At 41.5% G+C, this 23,297-nt stretch overlaps 2 protein-coding genes and 1 non-coding gene across 4 annotated transcripts in view; 1 reads left to right on the plus strand and 2 right to left on the minus strand.

The window, feature by feature from the left end:
• Window positions 1–155, plus strand: LOC128773594 (U12 minor spliceosomal RNA). Its single transcript, XR_008417950.1, has one exon. It is a non-coding gene; the product is annotated as a U12 minor spliceosomal RNA (small nuclear RNA).
• A 518-nt stretch (window positions 156–673) lies between these two features.
• Window positions 674–9,478, minus strand: GPR75 (G protein-coupled receptor 75). Its single transcript, XM_019420277.2, has 2 exons — window positions 9,371–9,478; window positions 674–5,003 (listed from the first exon to the last, which is right to left on the minus strand). The coding sequence occupies exon 2, from the start codon at window positions 4,903–4,905 to the stop codon at window positions 3,283–3,285; it is 1,623 nt and encodes a 540-aa protein (XP_019275822.1). The 5' UTR covers window positions 4,906–5,003; window positions 9,371–9,478; the 3' UTR covers window positions 674–3,282.
• A 7,005-nt stretch (window positions 9,479–16,483) lies between these two features.
• PSME4 (proteasome activator subunit 4) overlaps window positions 16,484–23,297 on the minus strand; it is a 98,846-nt gene continuing 92,032 nt past the window's right edge. For both annotated transcript variants that reach the window (XM_019421276.2, XM_053890690.1), the window contains exons 44-47: window positions 21,650–21,812; window positions 19,444–19,577; window positions 18,557–18,695; window positions 16,484–18,017 (exon numbers count right to left, since the gene is read on the minus strand). In XM_019421276.2, coding sequence (XP_019276821.2) covers window positions 18,561–18,695; window positions 19,444–19,577; window positions 21,650–21,812 — 432 coding nt within the window. In that variant the 3' untranslated portion in view covers window positions 16,484–18,017; window positions 18,557–18,560. The remainder of the gene's footprint in view (window positions 18,018–18,556; window positions 18,696–19,443; window positions 19,578–21,649; window positions 21,813–23,297) is intronic.

The following is a 23,297-nucleotide window of genomic DNA, read 5'->3' on the forward strand; positions in this document are numbered from 1 at the left end:
ATGCCTTAAACTTATGAGTAAAAAAAATAACGATTCGGGGTGATGCCTGAATCTTCACTGCTAATGTGAGACGAGACAAATTTTTGAGTGGGTAAAAGTCACCCCTAAAGTGACCTACCTACTTCAAGGGATGCCTGGGAATCATGATCTTCCCATAAAAAAACAAACAAACAAAAAAACAACAACAACAACAACACCATACAGGCCCAAATTGAAGTGGTACCTTCTGCTTCTGCCCTGATTATCAAAGCCCTCAAGAAATTGCTAAGAGATAGAAAGAGGCAGAAAAACATTAAGTACAGGGGAAATACCACTTTTGATGAGACTGTCAACATTGCCTGACAGATGCAGCACTGACCATGAGCCAGAGAACTATCTGGAACCATTAAAGAGATCCTGAGGACTCAGGATGCCTGGCTAGCTCAGTCAGGGGAGCATGCGACTATTGATCTTGACTCTTGATCATGTAGGGGTTCCAGCCCAAGGTTGGGCATAGAGCTGACTTAAAAAAAACAAAAACAAAAACCCACAAGTATTTCATCTCTTAAGGAAGAGAATGCTGAGGGTTAACACATTGTTATCCATTGTGCAATAATCATCACTACTTTTCTCTGATAGTTTTCAAATGATTGGACAGGAAAGTCATAGTACTACAATCTGATGTTCAGAAATGTTAGGATTTTCAATACTTTTATTTTCCAAACATTATTTTTTTAAAAGAACATTAAAAGCATCAGAAATACAAATCTGGCCTAAAGGTTAACATCAGAACAGTTATAAAATGTTTGAAATACATCACATACTTTGCATCACAGTAAAGCATCAAGAGAACTAATTAATATACCCTGCTAATAATTAGTCACATTCAACTGAGTTCTCATTATTTTTAGTTCTCAGGTTAGCCCTTATAGAGAAGTTATATATATATCTATTTTTATAAATAGATATATATGTAACTTGTGAAGAGATAAGTTTTATCTATCTCTGTATCTCCACATAGATACAGAGATACATGTGGAGAAGGCTAAGAATCTAGCCCAACATGTATTTCATGCAAGTTAAATCAATAATTTCTTGATGAGCATACAGAGAAAGAACACCTCATATGCACATGCTTATTTTTCTTTATATTATTATAACTTTTACTTCCCAAAGATGGGTCATCTCAAACTCAAAGGTCACACAAGAAAACCTGACATTTTAAATTTTACAAGTAGAAATTACTTTTAAAAAATCTTTTATTGAATCACACTGGAAATGCCTAGCCAAAAAAGAGATACATACCTTAAAAAGTCTTAATCAAGAAGTGTCTTCTTGATTAATGTTATTAATTATAAAGCTGTTTGGCTTATTGGAATAAATACCCAGTTCTAAATTAAGACAAAAGTCTCATTCCTAATTTTCCACAATTCTTCAAATGACCTTGGGAAAGGATATTGGATTTCTTAGTGCTTTTTAAAAAGGGTAATATATTACCTGGTTAGTATATTACTTAATCTTGTGGGAATATTAATAAATGAAAACAGTGTTGTATTAAACATATAAAAGCATAACTGAAATAGGTTATAGTGATTTTCAAAAATAGCATTCAATTACAAACAAGAAAAAATGTGACAGAGTAGAGATTTTCTCTTCTGTTATAAAATCTAATAACAAAAATAAAGGAAGAAAGGGAGAGAAGGAAGGGAAGGACAAAGTTCTAAAAGGCGTATTTAAAAACAAAGTAAAACCCATATCTCATACTCAGATCTCAGAAATAGAATGGCTGGTGGGTGCTGGAAGGCGAGAGGTGTTGGACAAGGCTGCACAGAGTTCCAGATGAGCATCTGTTCTATGTCCCAACCCCCCTTCCCCAAGGAATCTTGTATTTGGGAAAGGCCTGGAGAGGGAGCTATAAACTGGATACCTTTCAAAACAACAAAGTTCCTTCCAATCTGCAATAACAGTTCTTGACTATAACAATTTTCCTCTAAAGATAGGTTTTGGATCTTGATGCTCGTCTGGAGTTTGGCAGCTATAGTTCCAAAACTGCAGCGAGTTCAAATGCTAACTCTATAATGAAAATGTTTTTACATAAAAATATGAATTTACAGTTGTTATGCTAGGAATCACAGGGTATGTAATAAAATTAGCATAAGGTATAGAAATACTTCATCTAGTTTTCCTTTACTGCCCATGTCCAAGATTAATGGGAGAGAAATAACACGATTAGTTTGAAAACAGATTGTCTTAAGAATTTTTCTACCATAGTGATACATAAACAAGGACAAAAAAAAAAAAAAAAGATTTCCAAACCTGGGATACTCTGTTAGGTTGTTAACAAACCATCCTTACAGAGAAGAAACGAGTCAAACGAAATACTCCCATTGTCATTCTTACAGCTTCTTAAGCAATGATAAAGATCTTCTAACACACAATGGCAGTTCAGATTGCTTCCCACATCACCACACCCTGATTGAGATGACCACCGTTAGTGTCCATGCACCCAGAAATTACATTCCTCCACTACAGGTCGGTCCTCTTCACCAAGGGCTCTCGGGTAAGATCATGCCAAAATAGAATAAGGCGTTTTCAGCAAGCAAAAACAGATTTCTTTTTAAAAAGCTTTATAGCTAATCAACTCACACAAAATAATAATGTCTATAATAAGAAATGGTAATAATCATAATACTGTATTCTTGGCTGACTGTCTTATGAAAGGAAAGTACTTAATGCCTGTGTGTCTTGGGTAAAGGTAATTATAGATAATATATTTCTGATTTTCTGCTTTGACAATGTATTATTTATTCAAATAAGCCTGCTACCAGAAAAGTGTATTGCTCCCCATTTCAACACATTACAGAATCAAAATTTACAGTACAATTAATAAAAAATTCGCCTCAGTGAAGATCATACCTTCATATTGTTTAAAAAAAATCCAACTCAGGTATACTTTGAAGGCCCCGAACACTGACTCAAATGATCGTAATCAGTCCATTCTCCTTCAATACATTAGCGTGATCATTCCTGGCATCTATTTAAACGTTTAGTACAAAAGATTGGAGCGCAGGTCAGGGTAAAAAATTTAAATAATAAATTTTTACATCAAATCTTAAAAGGTCAAGAAACCACAAAGCAAATCAATAGATGCTGATACTTCAGACAGAAGAAAATCAGAACTGCCAACTGTTCTGCTGGATCTTGAAGTTTTCATCTACCACGGGTCTCACAGAAATGGGGGAAAAAATCAAATAGTATCAGAAACAAAAACAGTTTCTGCAAGAGTCTCCAGCCTCCACGAGCCTAAACAGAGGGCACTGGAATCTGCTTGGCCGACGTGCTGTCATATTCTTGCATTAAGTCATTAGTGGTGTGATAGTGCATGGCAATATATGAACTAGCAAATCCAAAAGAGTTTACTGGCTGCAAGTTATGCGGACTGCTCTCCTCCTGGGAGGGGCTGCTGTTGTAAATGCTGTAGTAGGGTTCAATCCGAGTGTTGATGGGGGTGGAGCTGCTCTGACCGTAGTGCTGGTGTCCAGCAGAGATCTTGGGACTGACCACACTTTCCTTCGAATGACTTGGGCCACAAGCCTGGTCCACAAATTTCTTCTGGGGCTTTGGAGACAACATGTAGGCAGAGTTTGTTTCATGATGGGAGGATTTGTTTCTGTTGATTTCCAGGTTCCCCTTTCCCATGGCTCGAAGTCGAGTCTTCTGTTTGCAGCAGAAAAAACCCAGGCCCACATACTGGAGGCACCAGAGCACTTTCCTCCTCAGCCCTGAGCTGTTCCGAGAATATATAAAAGGGTTTAATCCTGATTTGAAAAATATAAGGGTAAATCCAAAGAGTTCAAACTGGTAAAGGATGAAGCTCCCATTGCTGGAAAGGACCACCTGCACTAAGGAAATCCCCAGTGGAAGACAGCACACAAGGACGGAGAGCACTATAATCACACAGGTGACCACCGCTTTGGAATCCTTAGCCGTGGAGAGATTGACAGCAGAGACCAGCTGGAGCCGGCTGGCCCCCGGAGTTGGCATCTGGTTAAGACTCTTGGTGTATCCATGGGTCTGAACGTGCTGCAGTTTGTTGTAATTCTGGTTCCTGTAGAGAGCCGGCACGGTGCACTGGATGGGATCTCCACCCCCCTTTCCAGGGGCCCCCATGAAAGGCTGTGGTCTGGAAGCATCTACTGTGATCACAGGGGGGCACTTTCTGACTTGGGCATTTTTCCGCAGCGTCTGAGCAATCATGATATAAGAGACAGATACCACAGCGACACAACAGGTGAAGTCGATCACATACAGAGACAAAATGGCTCTCCCTTCTCCGGCCATCAGACTGGACATGGGAAGGCAGAGGTGGGACTTGCTGGTTTTCAGGGTGCCCAAGGTGGCAAGAGTGAAACTGGTGGCCCAGAGAAGCAGAGTGAGGAGCAGGGTGCAGGGAAAGGAGGCTGTGCGATTGGGCTGCTTCCCCAACACCATGCGGAGCCGGTGCAGGGCAATCACTGCCACGGTCTTGAGGGACATGATTATGAAGCCTGAACTGGTGAGATGGAAGGTGAAGCAGAAAGCATCTGGGATACTACTGGCTGAGCTGAAGAACAACACAAAGGTGAACATGGGGGCTGTCACTCCACAGATGAAGAGGTCACAGAAGGACAGGTTCAGGATCATGAAATCAAAGTTGGTTCTGAATTTCCTGAAAGCTGGGTCAAAGAAGGACAAGAAGACAATGAAGTTGCCATAAGAGCCCAGGCAGAAGATGACTGCGAGTAGAAAAGTGCAGGTTACCAAGGTGGCGGTGTGGATGAGGTCCTGGAGGCCCTCCTGTAGTGTGGTGCTGTTTCCTCCATGGGAGTGACGCACGTGGAGCAAGGTGGTGTTGGGAGCGTCCTGAAGGTGGTCCGTGGAGTTCATCTTCAGAGAGAAGGGACTCTCCCTTCTGTGGGAAGGGAGTCAGGGCCTCAACTCACAGGCGAGCGGTATGGGGCAAAAGAGGCCCAGAGCAGAAAACCCTGCACACAAAAATGCACACCCAGAAACAGAAAGAAATTAATGGAGTAGAGCGATCGCATGATTTTTTACAAGAGTACTAAAATTTGTTTTAGCTCTGACTGATGCATACAAAAAAACATTTCTCTGCTCAAAGTCCAACACAGAAAAGACACAAACACCTCAAAATATATTCCTTGGGCTAATGTCAGGTTTCATGGCACAGTGGTTTTTGAAATAGTTTAAGCATCACCTGGGGACTTAAAAAAAAAAAAAAAAAAAAGCAGATTCCTGGGCCCCATCCCTTGAGTTTCTGATTGAAGGGTATGCAAATGTTACTTTTAAAAACACTCTGGTGCCAGACACTGGAGACCCAAGGACGTAACCTCTCCACCAAAGAGATCACTATGTACTTACAGCCTAATGTGGTCAATTAGATGACAGCAGGTGCTGTGGAAGTCAGAGAAGGGGAAGCTAATCCCAACCTGGGGTGGAGGCTGAGAGCAGCTGTAGGGAGTGATGGTGAGGAGTTTGCTGGGGGTCAGGAGCAGGGCAGGGATGGAGGGGCAGACAGGGTGAGATTATGGGAGTAGGTCTCACAGCATGTGTTTAGATTACAAGTCAGATGGCATTGCTGAAGTATATTGTGGCCCCTTATAGAACTCCCACAAATCACTAACAAGTACTATTTCTTTCCCTAGGAACACGCTTTATTTTCCATTGTTTATAATTTTTTCTCCCTGCTGGTAATTTCTTGGCCATCTCCCTCCCTTTCACTGGAAAAAAACTTTGTGTAGGACTACATTTGAGAGGGGAAAATGAAAGCATTGTATTTGAGATTTAAAAGGTACAAAGCACCCTTTTGTAAACTCTAACCTTCTATACAAAGGTGAATTGTTATTCCAACAGCAATATCGTCATGATCAAACAGGAGGCACATGCCCATTCATGCCTTCATTTACTCAGTTTACATTTATCATGTGCAGACTGTATGCCAGCTTTATGCTAGGTGCTGTGGGTAGAAAGATGAGCAAGACCCAGCTTCTGCTTTATAAGAAAACTTCTTTTTCTTCTTGCTTTTTATTTTCGACTTTGTTTTGCAATGAGATTTAAAGTACACTCACAGAAATCTTCCGTTGTTCCAAATCTCAAAGCCCTGTGTGGCCTGGTGCCCACTCTGCTATGAAAGACGCTTCCAGCGGGACAGCTGAAGTTGTTCCTTGGAGACTGGCGCAATGCTCTTGACAACTCAAAGGTATTTGCTTTAATCCAGCATTTAGGGATAAGCAATGGCACTGGGGTCGTCCTGGCGTTATGTTCCAAATATTTAACCATGAGCTCCAACTGGGTTCCAGAGGCCTCTAGCTGTGCCTGGGATTAACCCTTTGGTTCATGGATCATGGGGCACAGAGGAAGAGGGGACTGGTCCATGAAGGATTACTTGGGGCTCCAAGCAGCAGCTATGAACCTCCTGATACAGAAATGTCTCAGCATTCAGTAGTAGGTATGGCTGTGCCAGTGAGTATGAGACAAATTTCAGTCCTGAGGAGATCCATCTACCTAACAAATGTCCTTCACGAAGGAAGAAGATGGCCTCTTTTTTCTTCTCAATGGTCAAATAGTACAGACCATGACAATATGATGAATTTCTTCACTGGCAAGGGAAACCAGCTTTCTTATACTTTCCTTATAAAACTTCCATGAGACAAAAATATAAATCCCAACCACTTGTTTCTTGATGATTAGAATTAAAACATAATAATGGATGGCTTTATTGTTTTCACTTACAGACCGGGTGCCTGTTTCTGAATCCTTTTTGACAGCTATGAGGTAAGAAAAAGACAACCTTTTGCTACTTGTTTTTGCATTGTTAATTGGACGACTGGAGTTAGCTGATGAAAAGAGAAGTAGAAAACTCAACTTGAGGAGGCAGAAAGGCAGAGAGATGCCCAGAAGGGTTTCCTCTTTGGAGGTAGGGGAGCAAACAGGAGCGAAGAGGGAAGCAGGAATTTGGAATGAAAGCATTTGGAACTCATGTCCAGAGAAATACCGAGTGAGTGGTTAAAAACGAAGAAGAGGGGTGATGGAAATTATGAAGATCACAGGCTAGGAGACATCTGGAAAGGGAACTGTCAAAGGGAAAATGGGATGATGAAGCACCAATATTGGTCAAGGATAAGAGGCAGGAGGAAAAAAAAAAAAAGATTTGGAGTAGTTGAGGACCAACGTCCACTTTCTGCACAGTTATAATTTTTTCAATCAATTTAACATTTTTCAGTAGGTTTTTCTTTCAAAGATTTTTTTTAACGTTTATTCATTTTTGAGAGAGACAGAGTGTGAGGGGGAGGGGTAGAGAGAGGGAGACACAGAATCCTAAGTAGGCTTCAGGCTCTGAGCTGTCAGCACAGGGCCCGATGCGGGGCTCGAACCCACGAACTGTGAGATCATGACCTGAGCTGAAGTCAGATGCTTACCTGACTGAGCCACCCAGGCGCCCCATCAGTAGGTTTTTTTAAAAAAAGAAAATTCTAGGTCAGGGATATAATTGTCAGTGTCATTATTAGTATGTTAACTTTATCAAGTGCTTATGATATGTCAGGCACTGTTTTCAAGGCTCCATGATATTAATTTCTCGAATCTTCACAGCAACCCTGAGACAGTATAACATATCCCTGTTTTACAGATAAGGAAACTTGAGTTGGAGACAGTGCTCCCACCTTAAAGTGGTAGGGCATGGATTTGAACCTAAGCTGACATTTGTCACCACCACGCTCAACTCAATGTTCAACTCAACATAACAAGAAAGAAATCAAGGGAGGTTGGCTGCCTAGAAGATAATCATAGCAGCTATCACTTCTTGGGTCATTATCATACACATCAGCAGCTCTACATAAGCTATCACACTTTATTTCACTCTCAGTATAGACCTATGAAGTAGGTATCACAATCCCTTCTGGACTCAAAGTTCCTGGAGCCCAAAATAGGGACACACACACACACACACACACACACTTCTGTGTAACTCTTTGGCAAGGTTGATAATTACACTTCTGGTATAAAGTAATTATAAATCATTCCCAGATAGTTAGGGGGGAAAAAAAAGAAGGGAATGTGAGGCTGGGAAGAAAAGGAAAAACATAACAGAAATAAAGGTTTTTGCAGAGAAACCTTAGGAGCAATAAAGGAAACAAAGGAAAAGCAAGCCCACTTCTGTGACTTTTAAGAAAGAGGAGGCTGGAATCACAATTTGGAATGAAGTTATTATGGTAGCACTATAAAACTCAGTGATTTGAGGAGGGGGGTAAATGAAATTTGTTACTCCTAAATATTAAAAATTACCAATGTTCTTTTCAGTGCAAGCATACCAGCTACTTTATTTCTGGGACCATAAGTAAATGATGAAAGTCAGAAAATCAGAAAAATTTTAAGTTAGAGCACCGGTCTTACGCAGGCATTTTAGCCACAGTTGGACAGAATGAATTCACATCCGTGTGCATCTTGTTACAACTAAGGAGGGGGGATCCGAAGCAAGGACTGGTTAAACGAAAATTTTTTTACCATAGCAATGATTTCTCATTAAGCTGTGTGAAGAGTCTCTGATAATCTACTGTGCTAACTTAATACTTTAGTACGTATGAAAGCATTTTGTATGAGCTTTTACAAGTTAGCACCTGGCCTGGATTCTTCCAATTCATTTTTTTTTCTCATATAAATTTGTCATAATGCATTAAATTCTTCGAGGACAGCATCTTCACGGTCTCTCACAGAGAGCAAAGTTCTGTACTATTATTAGACCCACTGTATTTGTACAGATCAGGAAAACCTCAGGGAAGTTAGATGACTTGCCCAAGGTCACTAGATTCAAGGCAGATTTATCTGATTTCGGAGGACCCGCTCTTTCTCCCCAGGTGAACTACCTCTTGAAGCCCTGAGCAGCTGACAGGCTGGGGCAGGGTCAGCGGATGAGGGAGACGGGGAGGCTATGGAGAGCCCCCAGTCTGGGGGTGCGCTGGGAGGCTGCCGGGAAGGGAGGTGGGCCCCAGCTAGGGACTGGAGATGGGCAGGCGCTCCCTGGGGTGGGGAAGGTTGTGGTGAGGAGGGCCTAGTTCAGGCCAGCAAGCTTGTAAGAGAATGGGCAGAGGGCTGGTGGGGTGCGGAGGGCTCCGGCCAGGAATGGGCGGTGGGGAAAGGGCTCCGCAACCCGGCGGAGCCCGGGAGCAGGCTAGGCAGGGGCGAGATAGCTTCCCCGCAGGCCGCGCCAGGAGGGCAGGTGCGCGGCGGCCGGGCCTGGACCAGCGCAGCCTCGCGCCGCCCTAACCCGCCGTCTTCCCGGGGCCCGGCCCTCCCGGCCCCCGCGCGTCGTCCTCCTCCGGGGCCCGCGGCCTCTCACCTGCCCGGTGGCCGCAGCGCCGCCCCCCTCCTCCTCCATCTCGCAGCCCGGACCCCAGCTCCGCCCGCCGCCCGAGACCAGGCTGGGCTACAGGCATCATCGCCATCGCCGCCGCCGCCGCCTCCGCGCATCCCGGGAGCCGCCGAGCCGGGGGCGCGGGAGGCGCAGTCACGGAGACGCCGAGGGCGCCGCCCCCTCCGCCGGACACTCGGGCAGCGGCCCCCGTCTGCCCCCCGCGCCCTCGCTGCCTCGCGGGCCCCCTCGTGTCCGGGGGCCGCCCCGCCCTCCGCCCCCCACGCTGCGCCGCTGCCCGCGCAGGGAGCCGCGCTCCAAGGCGGGCGAGGGCTGGCGCGCGGAGGAAGCGGGGGCCCGTGGGCTGGGCCGGGGCAGGGAACGTTGGGGGCCCCGATGGCCTGAGCCGGTGCAGAGCGTGGGCCGGGAGGCTGGCGGCGCTCTCCTCGCGGCCCGGTGCTTCCGAGACGGCCTCCTGGCTCTGGTCGGCGCTGCAGCGAACACTCTGCCTCCTGCATTCAACTGGCGTTGTCGTCCAGTTCGGTACTTTGAGACGGAGTTTGCAAATGAAGTCGTTATAACAATTTAAAATCAAACCAGCTTTCACTTAATGGCAAAGAGCCACGCAGTTTTTCCCCGTTCTCTCAGCTACCTCAGAGTATTAAGGAATTTACTGAGGGAACTCAGCAAGGGGAGTAACCACTGGGAAACCAAACGCAAGTGAAGAGACCACCCCTGCAAATGAAATAACCACGCCAAGAAATCGTGTACCTTATTTAATGCAGTGGTGCTACGTGTGCAGCTGATTTTAATAAGCAACACAGAAACCGATTGTCCCCGTATTCTCTACACCCCCCCCCCTTTCTTAAGTCCATAACATGTCCAAAATAATGAACTCATAAAATGGGTTTAACTTTAGTCTGAGCCATAAGCAGCATTCCGAAGTATGTTTGCCATTCTGGGTACAAAGTAAAGCCAGATAAACCCTTACTCCTTGTGTCCCAACCTGGGTCATTAGAAACTTACTACTTTTCTCACCCCAGGGGGTACTATGTAGAAACAGAGAACACTACTTGAATGCCCTTTCCTTCATCCTGGTGCCAGAAACCCAGAAAACTTGGTTCAAGGTAAACTTAGAATACTGCTACTGAAGTCTCTATTTTGGCTAGCAGTTTATCTTTTTAAACAGAAACCGTTTGGTACTAACAAGTACTAAAGAATTTGATTTAGGTGAACATCTTCCCCAGTATCCTGAAATTTCATCAAGAGAAAAACAACAGAACTGGATAATTTATGAAGTAGACATTCAGTCCAAGAGTTGACTATGCTATTAAGAATTGTTCAGAAATAACTTCACAGAAATTTCCAATTAATTCCCACATAATACTCTACTCCACTCCCCAACCACTTGTAATGCAGTTCTATGTTGTCAGCTATGATGAACTTTGGCCAGAGAAATAAGCAATTAAAAAAAGACCCGTTAGTATTTTGAGTGAGAATTCTAACCAAAGTTATAGTCCTCTCCATATAAATTAGCTACTGAATAAATAACTGCCAGCTGATTTCCAGGCATCTGGCCATAGAAAAGGAGATTATAATAGGTTTGGGCTGGAATGCGGCCATCAATTACACCTTTGCGAGAAATTATACTGAAAAAAAAAATTCCCAAGTTGTAAAGGCTTCTAAAGAGGAAATCAGGAACTAATTAGTACCATCAGCAAGGCTAAAGCTACTAGACTTATGGCTATAAAATGTACCAGCCAACAGTGCCAAATGAACAGAAGCTCAGTAGTAAAAAACCGAAAATCTGCAAATGCACTAACAGGACTATGTTAAAGTATGAATGGGCTATCCATTTGCAGGGAAACCATCATTCTAGTACCATTATTGGCAATACAAACTGATACATGTGCAGGTGAAGGAAAATATATCACAGCAATTACAATGTCTAGATTTTTGACATCAAAATGCACTCCTTACAATGTATCCTGAGGAAATACTTGAAAAAAGTTTTAAGCATGAAGTTATGAAAATATTCATTGCAATATAATTTGTAGTAAAGAAAACTGAAAACCTTGATGTTCAAAAATGGGGAAAAATATTCAAAGCAATTATAGTAACAAGACAATGGTCTTTGTGCACAAAACTATGAAGACTATGTAGAAAAAGTTGATTTTTCAGTAAAACCAAATTCCTCAGTAATCCTCTCTGGCCACACTACTAATCACAGTTTTGCAATCTAAAGGGCTTGGCTAAGTAAACACACACAAAATCCCCCCAAAAAACTTTAAGAAAACACATAGGGGGGACCTGGGTGGAGGTCAGGTTGATCTCACAGTTGGTGAGTTTGAGCCCCCACATCAATCTCTGCTGACAGCTCAGAGCCTGGAGCCTTTTTTGGATTCTGTGTCTCCTCTCTCAGCCCTGCTCGTGCTCTCTCTCAAAAATATACATACATACATACATACATACATACATACATACATACATACATAAAGGGCTTGACAATACCAAGTAGCAGAGTATTTGAAAACTGCTTTCTCATCCTATTATTTTTTTCACCGAAACTTTCATTCCTTCACATTAAGAGACTAGGTGGGTAAATTTTCTTAAATTTTGAAACACAATTTACAAAGTCTTTGTTTTTGTTGAGAGACAGCGAGCGCGTGCACACAAGCGGACGCAAAGAGGGAGAGTATCTCCACTCTGAGCGCAATATGGCGCTGGATCCCATGACCCCGGGATCATGACTGGACCTGAAAATTAAGAGTCGGAGGCTCAACCGACTGAGCCACCCAGGCGCCCCGCAGACTTTTTCAAAGGATCCATAAACAACTAGATTATTAGCCATTAAAACCTCACTTTTCACCACTCAACCCCTTCCCCACCTAGAAACCTACCTTCACTCTCTTCCACTCCGAAACCGCATTGACTTCTCAACTTTGGTCTGCTTTTGCCTCCCTTAACACCGTTCCTGCTCTGTGCACCATACATTTAGGAACTACCTTAGACAACAGTTTCAGATCATGATCTCCTGGTTTGTGGGCTCCAGCCCCAAATTGGGCTCTGTGCTAACCCACCCGGAGCCTGGAGCCTGCTTGGGATTCTGTGTCTCCCTTTCTCTCTGCCCCTCCCCTACTTGTGCTGTCTCTCAAAAACCAACAATGCCCCCCCCCAAAAAAAAAAACAGTAGCCACCTGCCCTTTTGTCTCCCCCATCCCTTTCATTCTTGAGGCCACTGGTAGAAAATGTAAGGAATTAGATAATTCACAGTATAACCAGACTGGGGTATCAAGGTAATAAGCAACACCTATACCTTTTATCATGACACGGGGCAAATGTTGGACACTCAGATTAAAAAATCCTGTTTTGGGGGTGCCTGGGTGGCTCAGTCGGTTGAGCGTCCGACTTTGGCTCGGGTCATGATCTCACGGCTGGTGGCTTCGAGCCCCACCACCGGCTCTGCGCTGACAGCTCGGGGCCTGGAGGCTGCTTCGGATTCTGTGTCTCCCTCTGTCCCTGCTCCTCCCCTGCTCACACTCTGTCTCTCTCTCAAAAATAAATGAAGGTTAAAAAATTTTAAAAAAAAATCCTGTTTTTAGGTCTATGGCAGGCCATAAGAATCTTCACAAGAGGTTTTCAATTCTGATGCACAACTGAAACATTATGGCGATTTTATTTTTTTTTAATTATTTTTTTTAACATTTATTTTTGAGACAGAGAGACAGAGCACGAATGGGGGAGGGTCAGAGAGAGGGAGACACAGAATCTGAAACAGGCTCCAGGCTCTGAGCTGTCAGCACAGAGCCCCACGCGGGGCTCGAACTCACGGACCGCGAGATCATGACCTGAGCTGAAGTCGGCCGCTTAACCGACTGAGCCACCCAGGTGCCCCCATTATGGTGATTTTAAAAGATATTGACGCCTGTGTCCAACCAGAGAAATTCTGATTCAGGATGCCACAGTGGGTGCCCAGAACTTTTATTTTTTAAAGTTCCTACTTTATAGAAAGGGAAGGAAAACTTCCAGACTCATTCTATGAAGCCAGTATTACTTTGATTCCTAAACCAGACAGAGACCCAGTAAAAAAAGAGAACTACAGGCCAATATCCCTGATAAATATGAATGCAAAAATTCTCAAATAAGATACTAGCAAATCGAATTCAACAGCATATAAAAAGAATTATTCACCATGATCAAGTGGGATTCATTCCTGGGATGCAGGGCTGGTTCAACATTCGCAAATCAATCAACGTGATACATCACATTAATAAAAGAAAAGATAAGAACCATATGATCCTGTCAATCGATGCAGAAAAGGCTTTTGACAAAATTCAGCACCCTTTCTTAATAAAAACCCTTCAGGAAGTTGGGATAGAAGGAACATACTTAAACATCATAAAAGCCATTTATGAAAAGCCCACAGCTAACATCATCCTCAATGGGGAAAAACTGAGAGCCTTTTCCCTGAGATCAGGAACACGACAGGGGTGTCCACTCTCACCACTGTTGTTTAGCATAGTGTTGGAAGTTCTAGCATCAGCAATCAGACAACAAAAGGAAATCAAAGGCATCAAAATTGGCAAAGATGAAGTCAAGCTTTCACTTTTTGCAGATGACATGATACTATATATGGAAAATCCGATAGACTCCACCAAAAGTCTGCTAGAACTGATACATGAATTCAGCAAAGTCTCAGGATACAAAATCAATGTACAGAAATCAGTTGCATTCTTATACACCAATAATGAAGCAACAGAAAGACATAAAGAAACTGATCCCATTCACAATTGCACCAAGAAGCATAAAATACCTAGGAATAAATCTAACCAAAGATGTAAAAGATCTGTATGCTCAACACTATAGAAAGCTTATGAAGGTAATTGAAGAAGATATAAAGAAATGGAAAGACATTCCCTGCTCATGGATTGAAAGAATAAATATTGTCAAAATGTCAATACTACCCAAAGCTATCTACACATTCAATGCAATCCCAATCAAAACTGCAGCAGCATTCTTCTCGAAACTAGAACAAGCAATCCTAAAATTCGTATGGAACCACAAAAGGCCCTGAATAGCCCAAGTAATTTTGAAGAAGACCAAAGCAGGAGGCATCACAATCCCAGACTTTAGCCTCTACTACAAAGCTGTAATCATCAAGACAGCATGGTATTGGCACAAAAACAGACACACAGACCAATGGAATAGAATAGAAACCCCAGAACTAGACCCACAAATGTATGGCCAACTCATCTTTGACAAAGCAGGAAAGAACATCCAATGGAAAAAAGACAGTCTCTTTAACAAATGGTGCTGGGAGAACTGGACAGCAACATGCAGAAGGTTGAAACTAGACCACTTTCTCACACCATTCACAAAAATAAACTCAAAATGGATAAAGGACCTGAATGTGAGACAGGAAACCATCAAAACCCTAGAGGAGAAAGCAGGAAAAGACCTCTCTGACCTCAGCCGTAGCAATCTCTTACTCGACACATCTCCAAAGCAAGGGAATTAAAAGCAAAAATGAATTACTGGGACCTTATGAAGATAAAAAGCTTCTGCACAGCAAAGAAAACAACCAACAAAACTAAAAGGCAACCAATGGAATGGGAAAAGATATTTGCAAATGACATATCGGACAAAGGGCTACTATCCAAAATCTATAAAGAGCTCACCAAACTCCACACCGGAGAAACAAATAACCCAGTGAAGAAATGGGCAGAAAACATGAATAGACACTTCTCTAAAGAAGACATCCAGATGGCCAACAGGCACATGAAAAGATGCTCAACGTCGCTCCTCATCAGGGAAATACAAATCAAAACCACACTCAGATATCACCTCACGCCAGTCAGAGTGGCCAAAATGAACAAATCAGGAGACTATAGATGCTGGAGAGGATGTGGAGAAATGGGAACCCTCTTGCACTGTTGGTGGGAATGCAAACTGGTGCAGCCACTCTGGAAAACAGTGTGTAGGTTCCTCAAAAAATGAAAAATGGACCTACCCAATGACCCAGCAATAGCACTACTAGGAATTTACCCAAGGGATACAGGAGTACTGATGCACAGGGGCACTTGTACCCCAATGTTTATAGTAGCACTCTCAACAATAGCCAAATTATGGAAAGAGCCTAAATGTCCATCAACTGATGAATGGATAAAGAAATTGTGGTTTATATACACAATGGAGTACTACGTGGCAATGAGAAAGAATGAAATATGGCCCTTTGTAGCAACGTGGATGGAACTGGAGAGTGTGATGCTAAGTGAAATAAGCCATACAGAGAAAGACAGATACCGTATGTTTTCACTCTTATGTGGATCCTGAGAAACTTAACAGAAACCCATGGGGGAGGGAAAGGGAAAAAAAAAAAAAAAAGAGGTTAAAGTGGAAGAGAGCCAAAGCATGAGAGACTCTTAAAAACTGAGAACAAACTGAGGGTTGATGGGGGGTGGGAGGGAGGGCAGGGTGGGTGATGGGTATTGAGGAGGGCACCTTTTGGGATCAGCACTGGGTGTTGTATGGAAACCAATTTGACAATAAATTTCATATATTGAAAAAAATAATAAAGTTCCTACTTTAGGAACCTTGCTAAGGCATAGTTTCATGCAGCTTGTTTAGAAAAATCTCAAGTGGTTAATATAATGTAAGGCCTCACCATTCAAAGTGTGAGGGCCAGGCATCAATATCATGAGCTAGCAGCATGAATTAAAATTCACATTTTAACAAAATCCCCATGTGATTCTTAGACACATTCTTAGACACATCTAGATCATCAATGATCTAGACCAGACCAGTGCTGTCCAACAGAACTTTCTGTGATAAAAACATTAATCTGTGCTACTCAGTAAGGTAAACTACTAGCCACAAGTGGCCATAGAGGCTGAAGAAATGAAATTTTATTTATATGTAAATAGCCATATGTAGCTATTAGCTACTGTACTAGACAGGTCTAGTACAGTAATTCATTTAGGTAATTCATTTTGGTTAGAGGGCATGAATTTATGGATACAGATCTATGGATGGAAAAGGAATCCATGAGAGTCACTGCCTAGAAAACTGTCTTCTCTTCTTAATGAAGACAAAAGCCAGATGTTAAAAACAATCCATTTATTGGGTTTTAAACTAGTTACACAATTGAAATCATCAGTTTGGCACTACTCTATACAGGGATTAGGCCTGTGTATGCTGACAATTCAATACTATACCGGGACCTCTGCTGTGCTTAGGTCTGTATCGAGTCATTCAGCAAGTAGATACTAAAAAATATACTGTAGTGTTCCTTTAAGGAAGACTGTACAGGGTGTGTTCCAAGATGACATTCACCAACTTGTGAATTACTTTAACCTAGAAGATACCTTGCATTCTATAAACTTGTCACAGGCAAACATGTGGTGTTTGCATTTAAGGATGCACACAAAAAAGTTACATAAAAATCCAGACATTCTAACGATAAGTGAACTCAAACAAAAACCCCATACCTCAGCTTTTGTAACATGAAAAGATAGAGAAAATAATTTAAAAACACAAAAAATAGCATTCAATTGGTACAAAAGCCAAAATTTACTATAGTAAAGAGCTACATGTGAATCTTTACAAATTAATTACACACAGGTGCTGTGTAAAAGGTTGCATCTGTACAAAGTCTTGCCAATGCTATCTCTACAGTTTATACAGTCTTTTACATCTATATAACATTTATTAAACAAGTCAATTAAATATAAAGACTCAGTCTCTCAACGATTCTGCAGGCAAAAAAAAAAAAAAGAAAAGAAAAAAAAACAAAAAAGAAAGAAAATTACGAAATTTCCACATACACAGCAGTTTTCCATTAGGTGATGTATAACAGTTTTCAAAGAGGGTCCAATAGTATATGCAAAGAATACAGGTAAAAATCAATCAGTCAGGGTTTTTGTTGTTGTTGTTGTTGTTTATTTTCAAAATCACACATTGTATACACGCACAACAATCAATCAAAAATTTATTCACCAAACCCCCAGTTTTTCAGCAACTGCTCTATCAGCACCAAAAACTCCAGTCTGTGGGAAGAACATGGACAAAGACTTCACTTCTGTGTCTTGGTGGAGTGATCCATCAGGTCCTTGGTTAGGCTCCAAACTTGGCTCTCTTTTACTTCCCTCTTCATGGCTCTCCAGACCCAAGGCTCTCAGGCTTTGATTTATGGCCCGTAGCCCTACTACCATCTACACCCAACAGCCATTTGGAAAAAATTCAAAATAATTTGAGATGAGTGAAATGACAGGACCTGTAATACAGACAGGTATTCTCCATTACAAGTAAATTGTTTCTTAATGATTTCCTAGACTCTGTTTGTTCTTGGATGCCATGATCATATTGGGTAATTATTTCTAGTCTGAGACACTGTGGCTTTGTCAGATGCCTCAAAGAAAAAGTGTTCAGTATTCTGGAGATACTTCCAGACAAGTTAGGTAATCAAATGGCAGCTGAGAGCCTGTGGAACGTAGACTAATGAGACTAAACACAGAAACCACCAAACCGATGAGAGCTCAGCAGAGGCGGGGTTGAAAAACCTGCAGAGAGCCACCACAGATGGTACCTGAGGATCTGGAATTTTTGATGAAAAGAGCTTGAAGGGAGGACTACTCATCTGTATCAGGGAGGAAAAAAATTTCAGTTAGAGAACAGAACATGCAAGAAGTGAGATTTTCTTTATTCTTCTTATCCCAGTGGAAAGGTTTCTAGGTTCTCATCTTTAATTCAGGATGAAAACAAAAAACAAAAAACAAAAAACTTAAGAATATAGATGAAATGTTCTCATAATTGTACAGTACCTAAGGTCCTTGGGGCAACCCAGAGTGCCTAGGCCTCACGCAGGAGGCAAGTAAGAACACAATTTCTCTTAACTAACCATTCCCAGGCTACTGAGCCTTCTCATTTATAAAGGTCCAAAAGCAGTCACATCAATTCTCTGCTTAATACCCGAAGCAGAGAAACAAGGAAGAATTTTCTGGAAACTTACTTCCACTGGTGATAGCAAAAGTCATATATATATTTTAAATCTAAACAGTGACATCTAAGAATGTCAGAAAAAGGAAAAAACTTAGGAACACCTACTTCCCAATCACCAAACCAATGACATCTGCCTGGGGATGCCAGACTTCTTTAATTTCAATTTTGCTGACTCACCCTTCTATGCATAATAGCATGGTGACACGAGGAGATCGGTGAGAACAAGCAGCTGGTCATCTGTGAATTGCTGTTTGTGTTCTTGCCAGTTGTCATGGTGCGTCCTTCGGAAATTGGATAAGGTCTTTTTTACAGTCATCTGTAGAGTAGGCAACCCACACACATTTTATTTTAACCTCTGAAAAACTAGGATAACTAGTTTAGGATAGTTACGTGTTTAGGATAGATATGTGTTTAGTTATCCTAGTTAGTGTTTAGAATAACTAAGTAAAGATCCCTCTAGACTTCAGATCTCACACTTAACTGAGTGCTGCAAAACTAACAAGCCAAATGGAACTTGGCAAAGCCACCAAGCTCACTTCTTTAAAACTACGAGCTGCACTTTAGGACAAGCCCCTGGAACTTACACCGCATTATTAAACCAGTTTGAATATACATCTACATTTATTTACCAAGGTGAAAAGGACAAAGCCATTGACCTTTTCAGCTATTTAGGTACATAGTTATTCATGAATACTACCATCACAATTTCCTGTTTAATATTAGCTCCCAGTTAGATACTTCCTAGGTATAAAATGTTAGTGAAGTATAAAGATTAACTACCCAGACAACATTGACAGTATTTTACTTCCACTGAACTGGGAGAGACAGAAGCTATAGTATTTTCCTTGCTACCAAAAGATCTCAAATATACACAAAAGCAAGGCCTCTGCAAGATTTTAATAATCACTGATGAGCAGGCTTAGCCCTGGCAGAGGTAGTGGCAGCAGCAGTTTTATCATAGCTGAAGGTCCAGAGTGAATAGGAAATTATCAGCATAAATGATTTCTTACAAAACATCACTGATATAATATGCATGCAAAGAAACTAACAAGAAAGCATTTTACCTCAATAGGCTGCGGATCATTTAGATGTGCACTGAGATTCATAAGGAGCTGGGGCATCCAGGTGGGAACATCATAAGGACTAGAAAGAACACACGCACCGAGTCCTAGCACCCCAGCATGACGTTTGACCAACTCTGCAAAAAAAACACCAATGTATGTTCCAATATTTACAGGACTCTACTGCATGTGTTACAGTGAAATGAAATTAGTTTTCAATTAAACTAGTGGTTTTCAGGATGCCTGGGCGGCTCAGTCGGTTAAGCATTTGACTTTGGCTCAGGTCATGATCTCTCGGCTAGTGAGTTTGAGCCCCATGTTGGGCTGTCTGCTGTCAGCTTGGAGCCTGCTTCAGATCCTCTGTACCACCACCCCCCCGGCCCCTCCCCTGCTTGTACACTGTCTCTCAAAAGTAAACATTAAAACACACACACACACACACACACACACACACACACACACACACACACGGCTCTCAGGTGTGCCTGGATGGCTCAGTCAGTTAAACATCCGACTTACCCTCAGGTCATGATCTCATGAGATCAAGCCCTGCATGGGGCTCTGTGCAGACAGTGCAGAGCCTACTTGGGATTCTCTCTCTCTTTGCCCCTCCCCTACTCATACCCTCTCTCTCTTTCTCTCTCTCAAAATAAATAATTAAAAAATATATACATATATAGTTCTCAAGCAAAGCCACTAGAACATACATTGGCATTTTACTGGAAATTGCTATTAGGTAACTATATGACATAATTAAGACTCTCCTGTAATCAGCACTTAGGAGCTTCACATTCCAGGCATGTCCCATAAATCTGATAAGCCTCCTACTTATTAAGAATCTTTCTATATATTTTTCATTCTTCCTGTGACTATGTAGTTAGCAGTCGCAATGTCAGATAGTTCTTTCCAACCATGGTTTTTTTAAAGATTTTATTTTTAAATACTCTCTATACCCAACATGGAGCTTGAATTTACAACCCTGAGATCAAGAATCACACGCTCCACCGACCAAGCCAGCTAAGCGCCCCACAATCATGTTTAAATGTCTCTTTAGGGGCGCCTGGGTGGCGCAGTCGGTTAAGCGTCCAACTTCAGCCAGGTCACGATCTCGCGGTCCGTGAGTTCGAGCCCCGCGTCAGGCTCTGGGCTGATGGCTCGGAGCCTGGAGCCTGTTTCCGATTCTGTGTCTCCCTCTCTCTCTGCCCCTCCCCCGTTCATGCTCTGTCTCTCTCTGTCCCAAAAATAAATAAAAAACGTTGAAAAAAAAAAAAATTAAAAAAAAAAAAAAATGTCTCTTTAAATGTGACATGGTAATCAGATCTGATTCTTAAACAGACTGTTTATCTTTATGCTCTGTTAGAGTAGAAACTTCTACTCTGAGAGGACTCTTCTTACCCTCCCAACAAATGGCTAGTGAAGTAGTGAACAGACCCCTTTCCAAATAAAAGCAAGGCTGTTTTTACTTTGTATTTTCTTAGTACATTTATACCTAAGCAATAAAATCTAAAAAATATTTTAGCTTCTCCAAAATAACTAATTCATGTAGGTGGGTAGACCTGATTAATTTAATAGTTGCATGCAGCGGTGTATAGGTTTCTTTGTTTTTATTATTATTATTATTATTATTATTATTTTTTTTTTTTTTTTGAGAGAGAGAGAGAGAGAGAGAGAGAGAGAGAGAGAGGATGAATCTTAAACAGGCTCCACAACCAGCACCAAGCCCAACTTGGGGCTTGATCTCACAATGGTGAGATGCCATCACGACCTGAGTCAAAATCAAGAGTCAGACACTTTACCGACTGAACTACCCAGGCATCCTCAGATCCCTTTGTACTTATCTCAATTTTTGCTTTTAAATTCCAGGTCTTGCCTTAATAGGCAAAGCTCATTAAAAGCAGGGACAACCTGGGGCGCCTGGGTGGCTCAATCAAGCATCCGACTGCAGCTCAGGTCATGATCTTGCAGTTCATGAGTTTGAGCCCCGTGCCAGGGAGCCTGCTTCAGATTCTGTCTCTCTCTCTCCCTGCCCCTCCCCCACTTGTGCTCCCTCTCTCAAAAATAAACATTAAAAAAAATTATTAAAAAAAAAAAAAAAGCAGGGACAACTATTTCCAGTACCCAGGTATATACAAGTATTCAGTAAATATTTGTTAAGTAAGCCTGGTTAATTTCCCAAAGGATATGGGTATTTTTCTACCAGCACAGTTACCTGCAGAAGGAATTGTATCTCCTACAAAACCAGGGTCTCGCTTTCTTTTCTTCGGTAGTTTTGTTTTGCAAAGTTGCTCAAAATGAATCTGCATAGGACTGTCCATGGTCAGGAAATTACATTGTAACAGACCACTTAAGGTGGTAGCAGCCATTTCTCGAACCTGTAGAGATAATCACTTCTTTTAGAGTTGAGATCCTAAATCAAGTGGAATGCTAGGGAGGGTGGTTGCGGGAACTGGGCTGGGGGCTTTCCCTGGCATTTGTTTGCAAATTGTGTAAATACTCTCACATGCTATTTCTTAATGGAGACTTCATCAGATCCTCAAGGGGTCTGTGACCTCAAAACGGATGAAAGCATTAGGGTTGCAGAAGAGTAACATACAAAATTAAATTTCTCCATAAAGCATTTTCCCATTGACCGACAGTTCTTCTTATCAGGGCTATAACTGTTCAAAAGCAGTGCCAGAGCCTAACATTAAAACAAAGTTTTCCTGGAGTCCAGATCTCTAAAATCTACTGCTATTGTTGTTTTCATTGGTAACAGAGATACAGGACAATTTCTGCAATGGGAATATGTTGTAGCTACTTCTGTGCAATTTACTTCTTAGGAATCTCACAAGCTTATGTCAGACTACAAACGTTTTCAGAAGTGCTAAATGCAGAGCGTATCATTTCAAAGTGGAATGGGAACTCAAGTTTTGTTGAAAACAAAAAAGCAGTAAAATGCTATCTTCTCAGATATATCACAAAATTCCTGCTAAATATTCATAAAGACAGGAAATAATGATTTGAAAAAAAAACCTGAATATTTTGCTATTTATTGCTTCAAAAGGTTTTGTCTTAAATGTTTTAGTGTTGAAAGTTTTTGCATACTTAACATTTTCATTACACTATTAAATGAATTACATTATAAAATGTTTTACTACTTCATATTCGGTTGCATTATTTCTTTTAATACCATGATTCATTTTTATATCCAACTATTGATTAGAATGCTTTCAACTTCTATTGTGCTAAAAATATTCTTAACTTATGTATATAATTTTTTTCCATATTGTTATGTGTTTTCTTAAGTTGGATCCTAAAAATTGGGATTACTAAATTCCAATGTATGAACAATTTTACTGTGAATTTTGTGGCTATCAGCTGCTTTTCAAAGAGCCAGTGCTAACATACTATGACAGAAGACTAATGTGGAATACTCATTATATATCTTGACAACCCTGTCATCATCATTACACATTCTTTTTTTAAAGTAGGCTCTACACCCAACATGGGGCTTGAACTCACGACCCTGAAATCGAGTCGCATGCTCTACTAAATGAGCCAGCCAGGCACCCCTAAAAGTTTTCCTTTAAATCAATAGTTTTCTTTAAACATTCCTCATTTAGATTATTAAAACGTTTTTTCAGTATTATGAGTAGCTGTCACTAATTATTACTGATACTCAATATTTTGTTTTAAAAAATATGACAGAAGTGCCCGGCTGGCTCAGTCAGTGGGTGGAAAACACGACTCTTGATCTTGGGGCTGTGAGTCTGAGCCCCACACTGGGTTGAGAGATTACTTAAAAAAAAATCTTTAGGAAAAAAAAAGAAAGGTAGTTTTAATGAATGGCATAGTTATAGTAGCAGTTATGCTTAAGC

This window comes from Panthera pardus, unplaced genomic scaffold (assembly GCF_024362965.1).
Source record: "Panthera pardus isolate Hobbes unplaced genomic scaffold, ASM2436296v1 HiC_scaffold_25, whole genome shotgun sequence".
Lineage (NCBI taxonomy): Eukaryota > Metazoa > Chordata > Mammalia > Carnivora > Felidae > Panthera > Panthera pardus.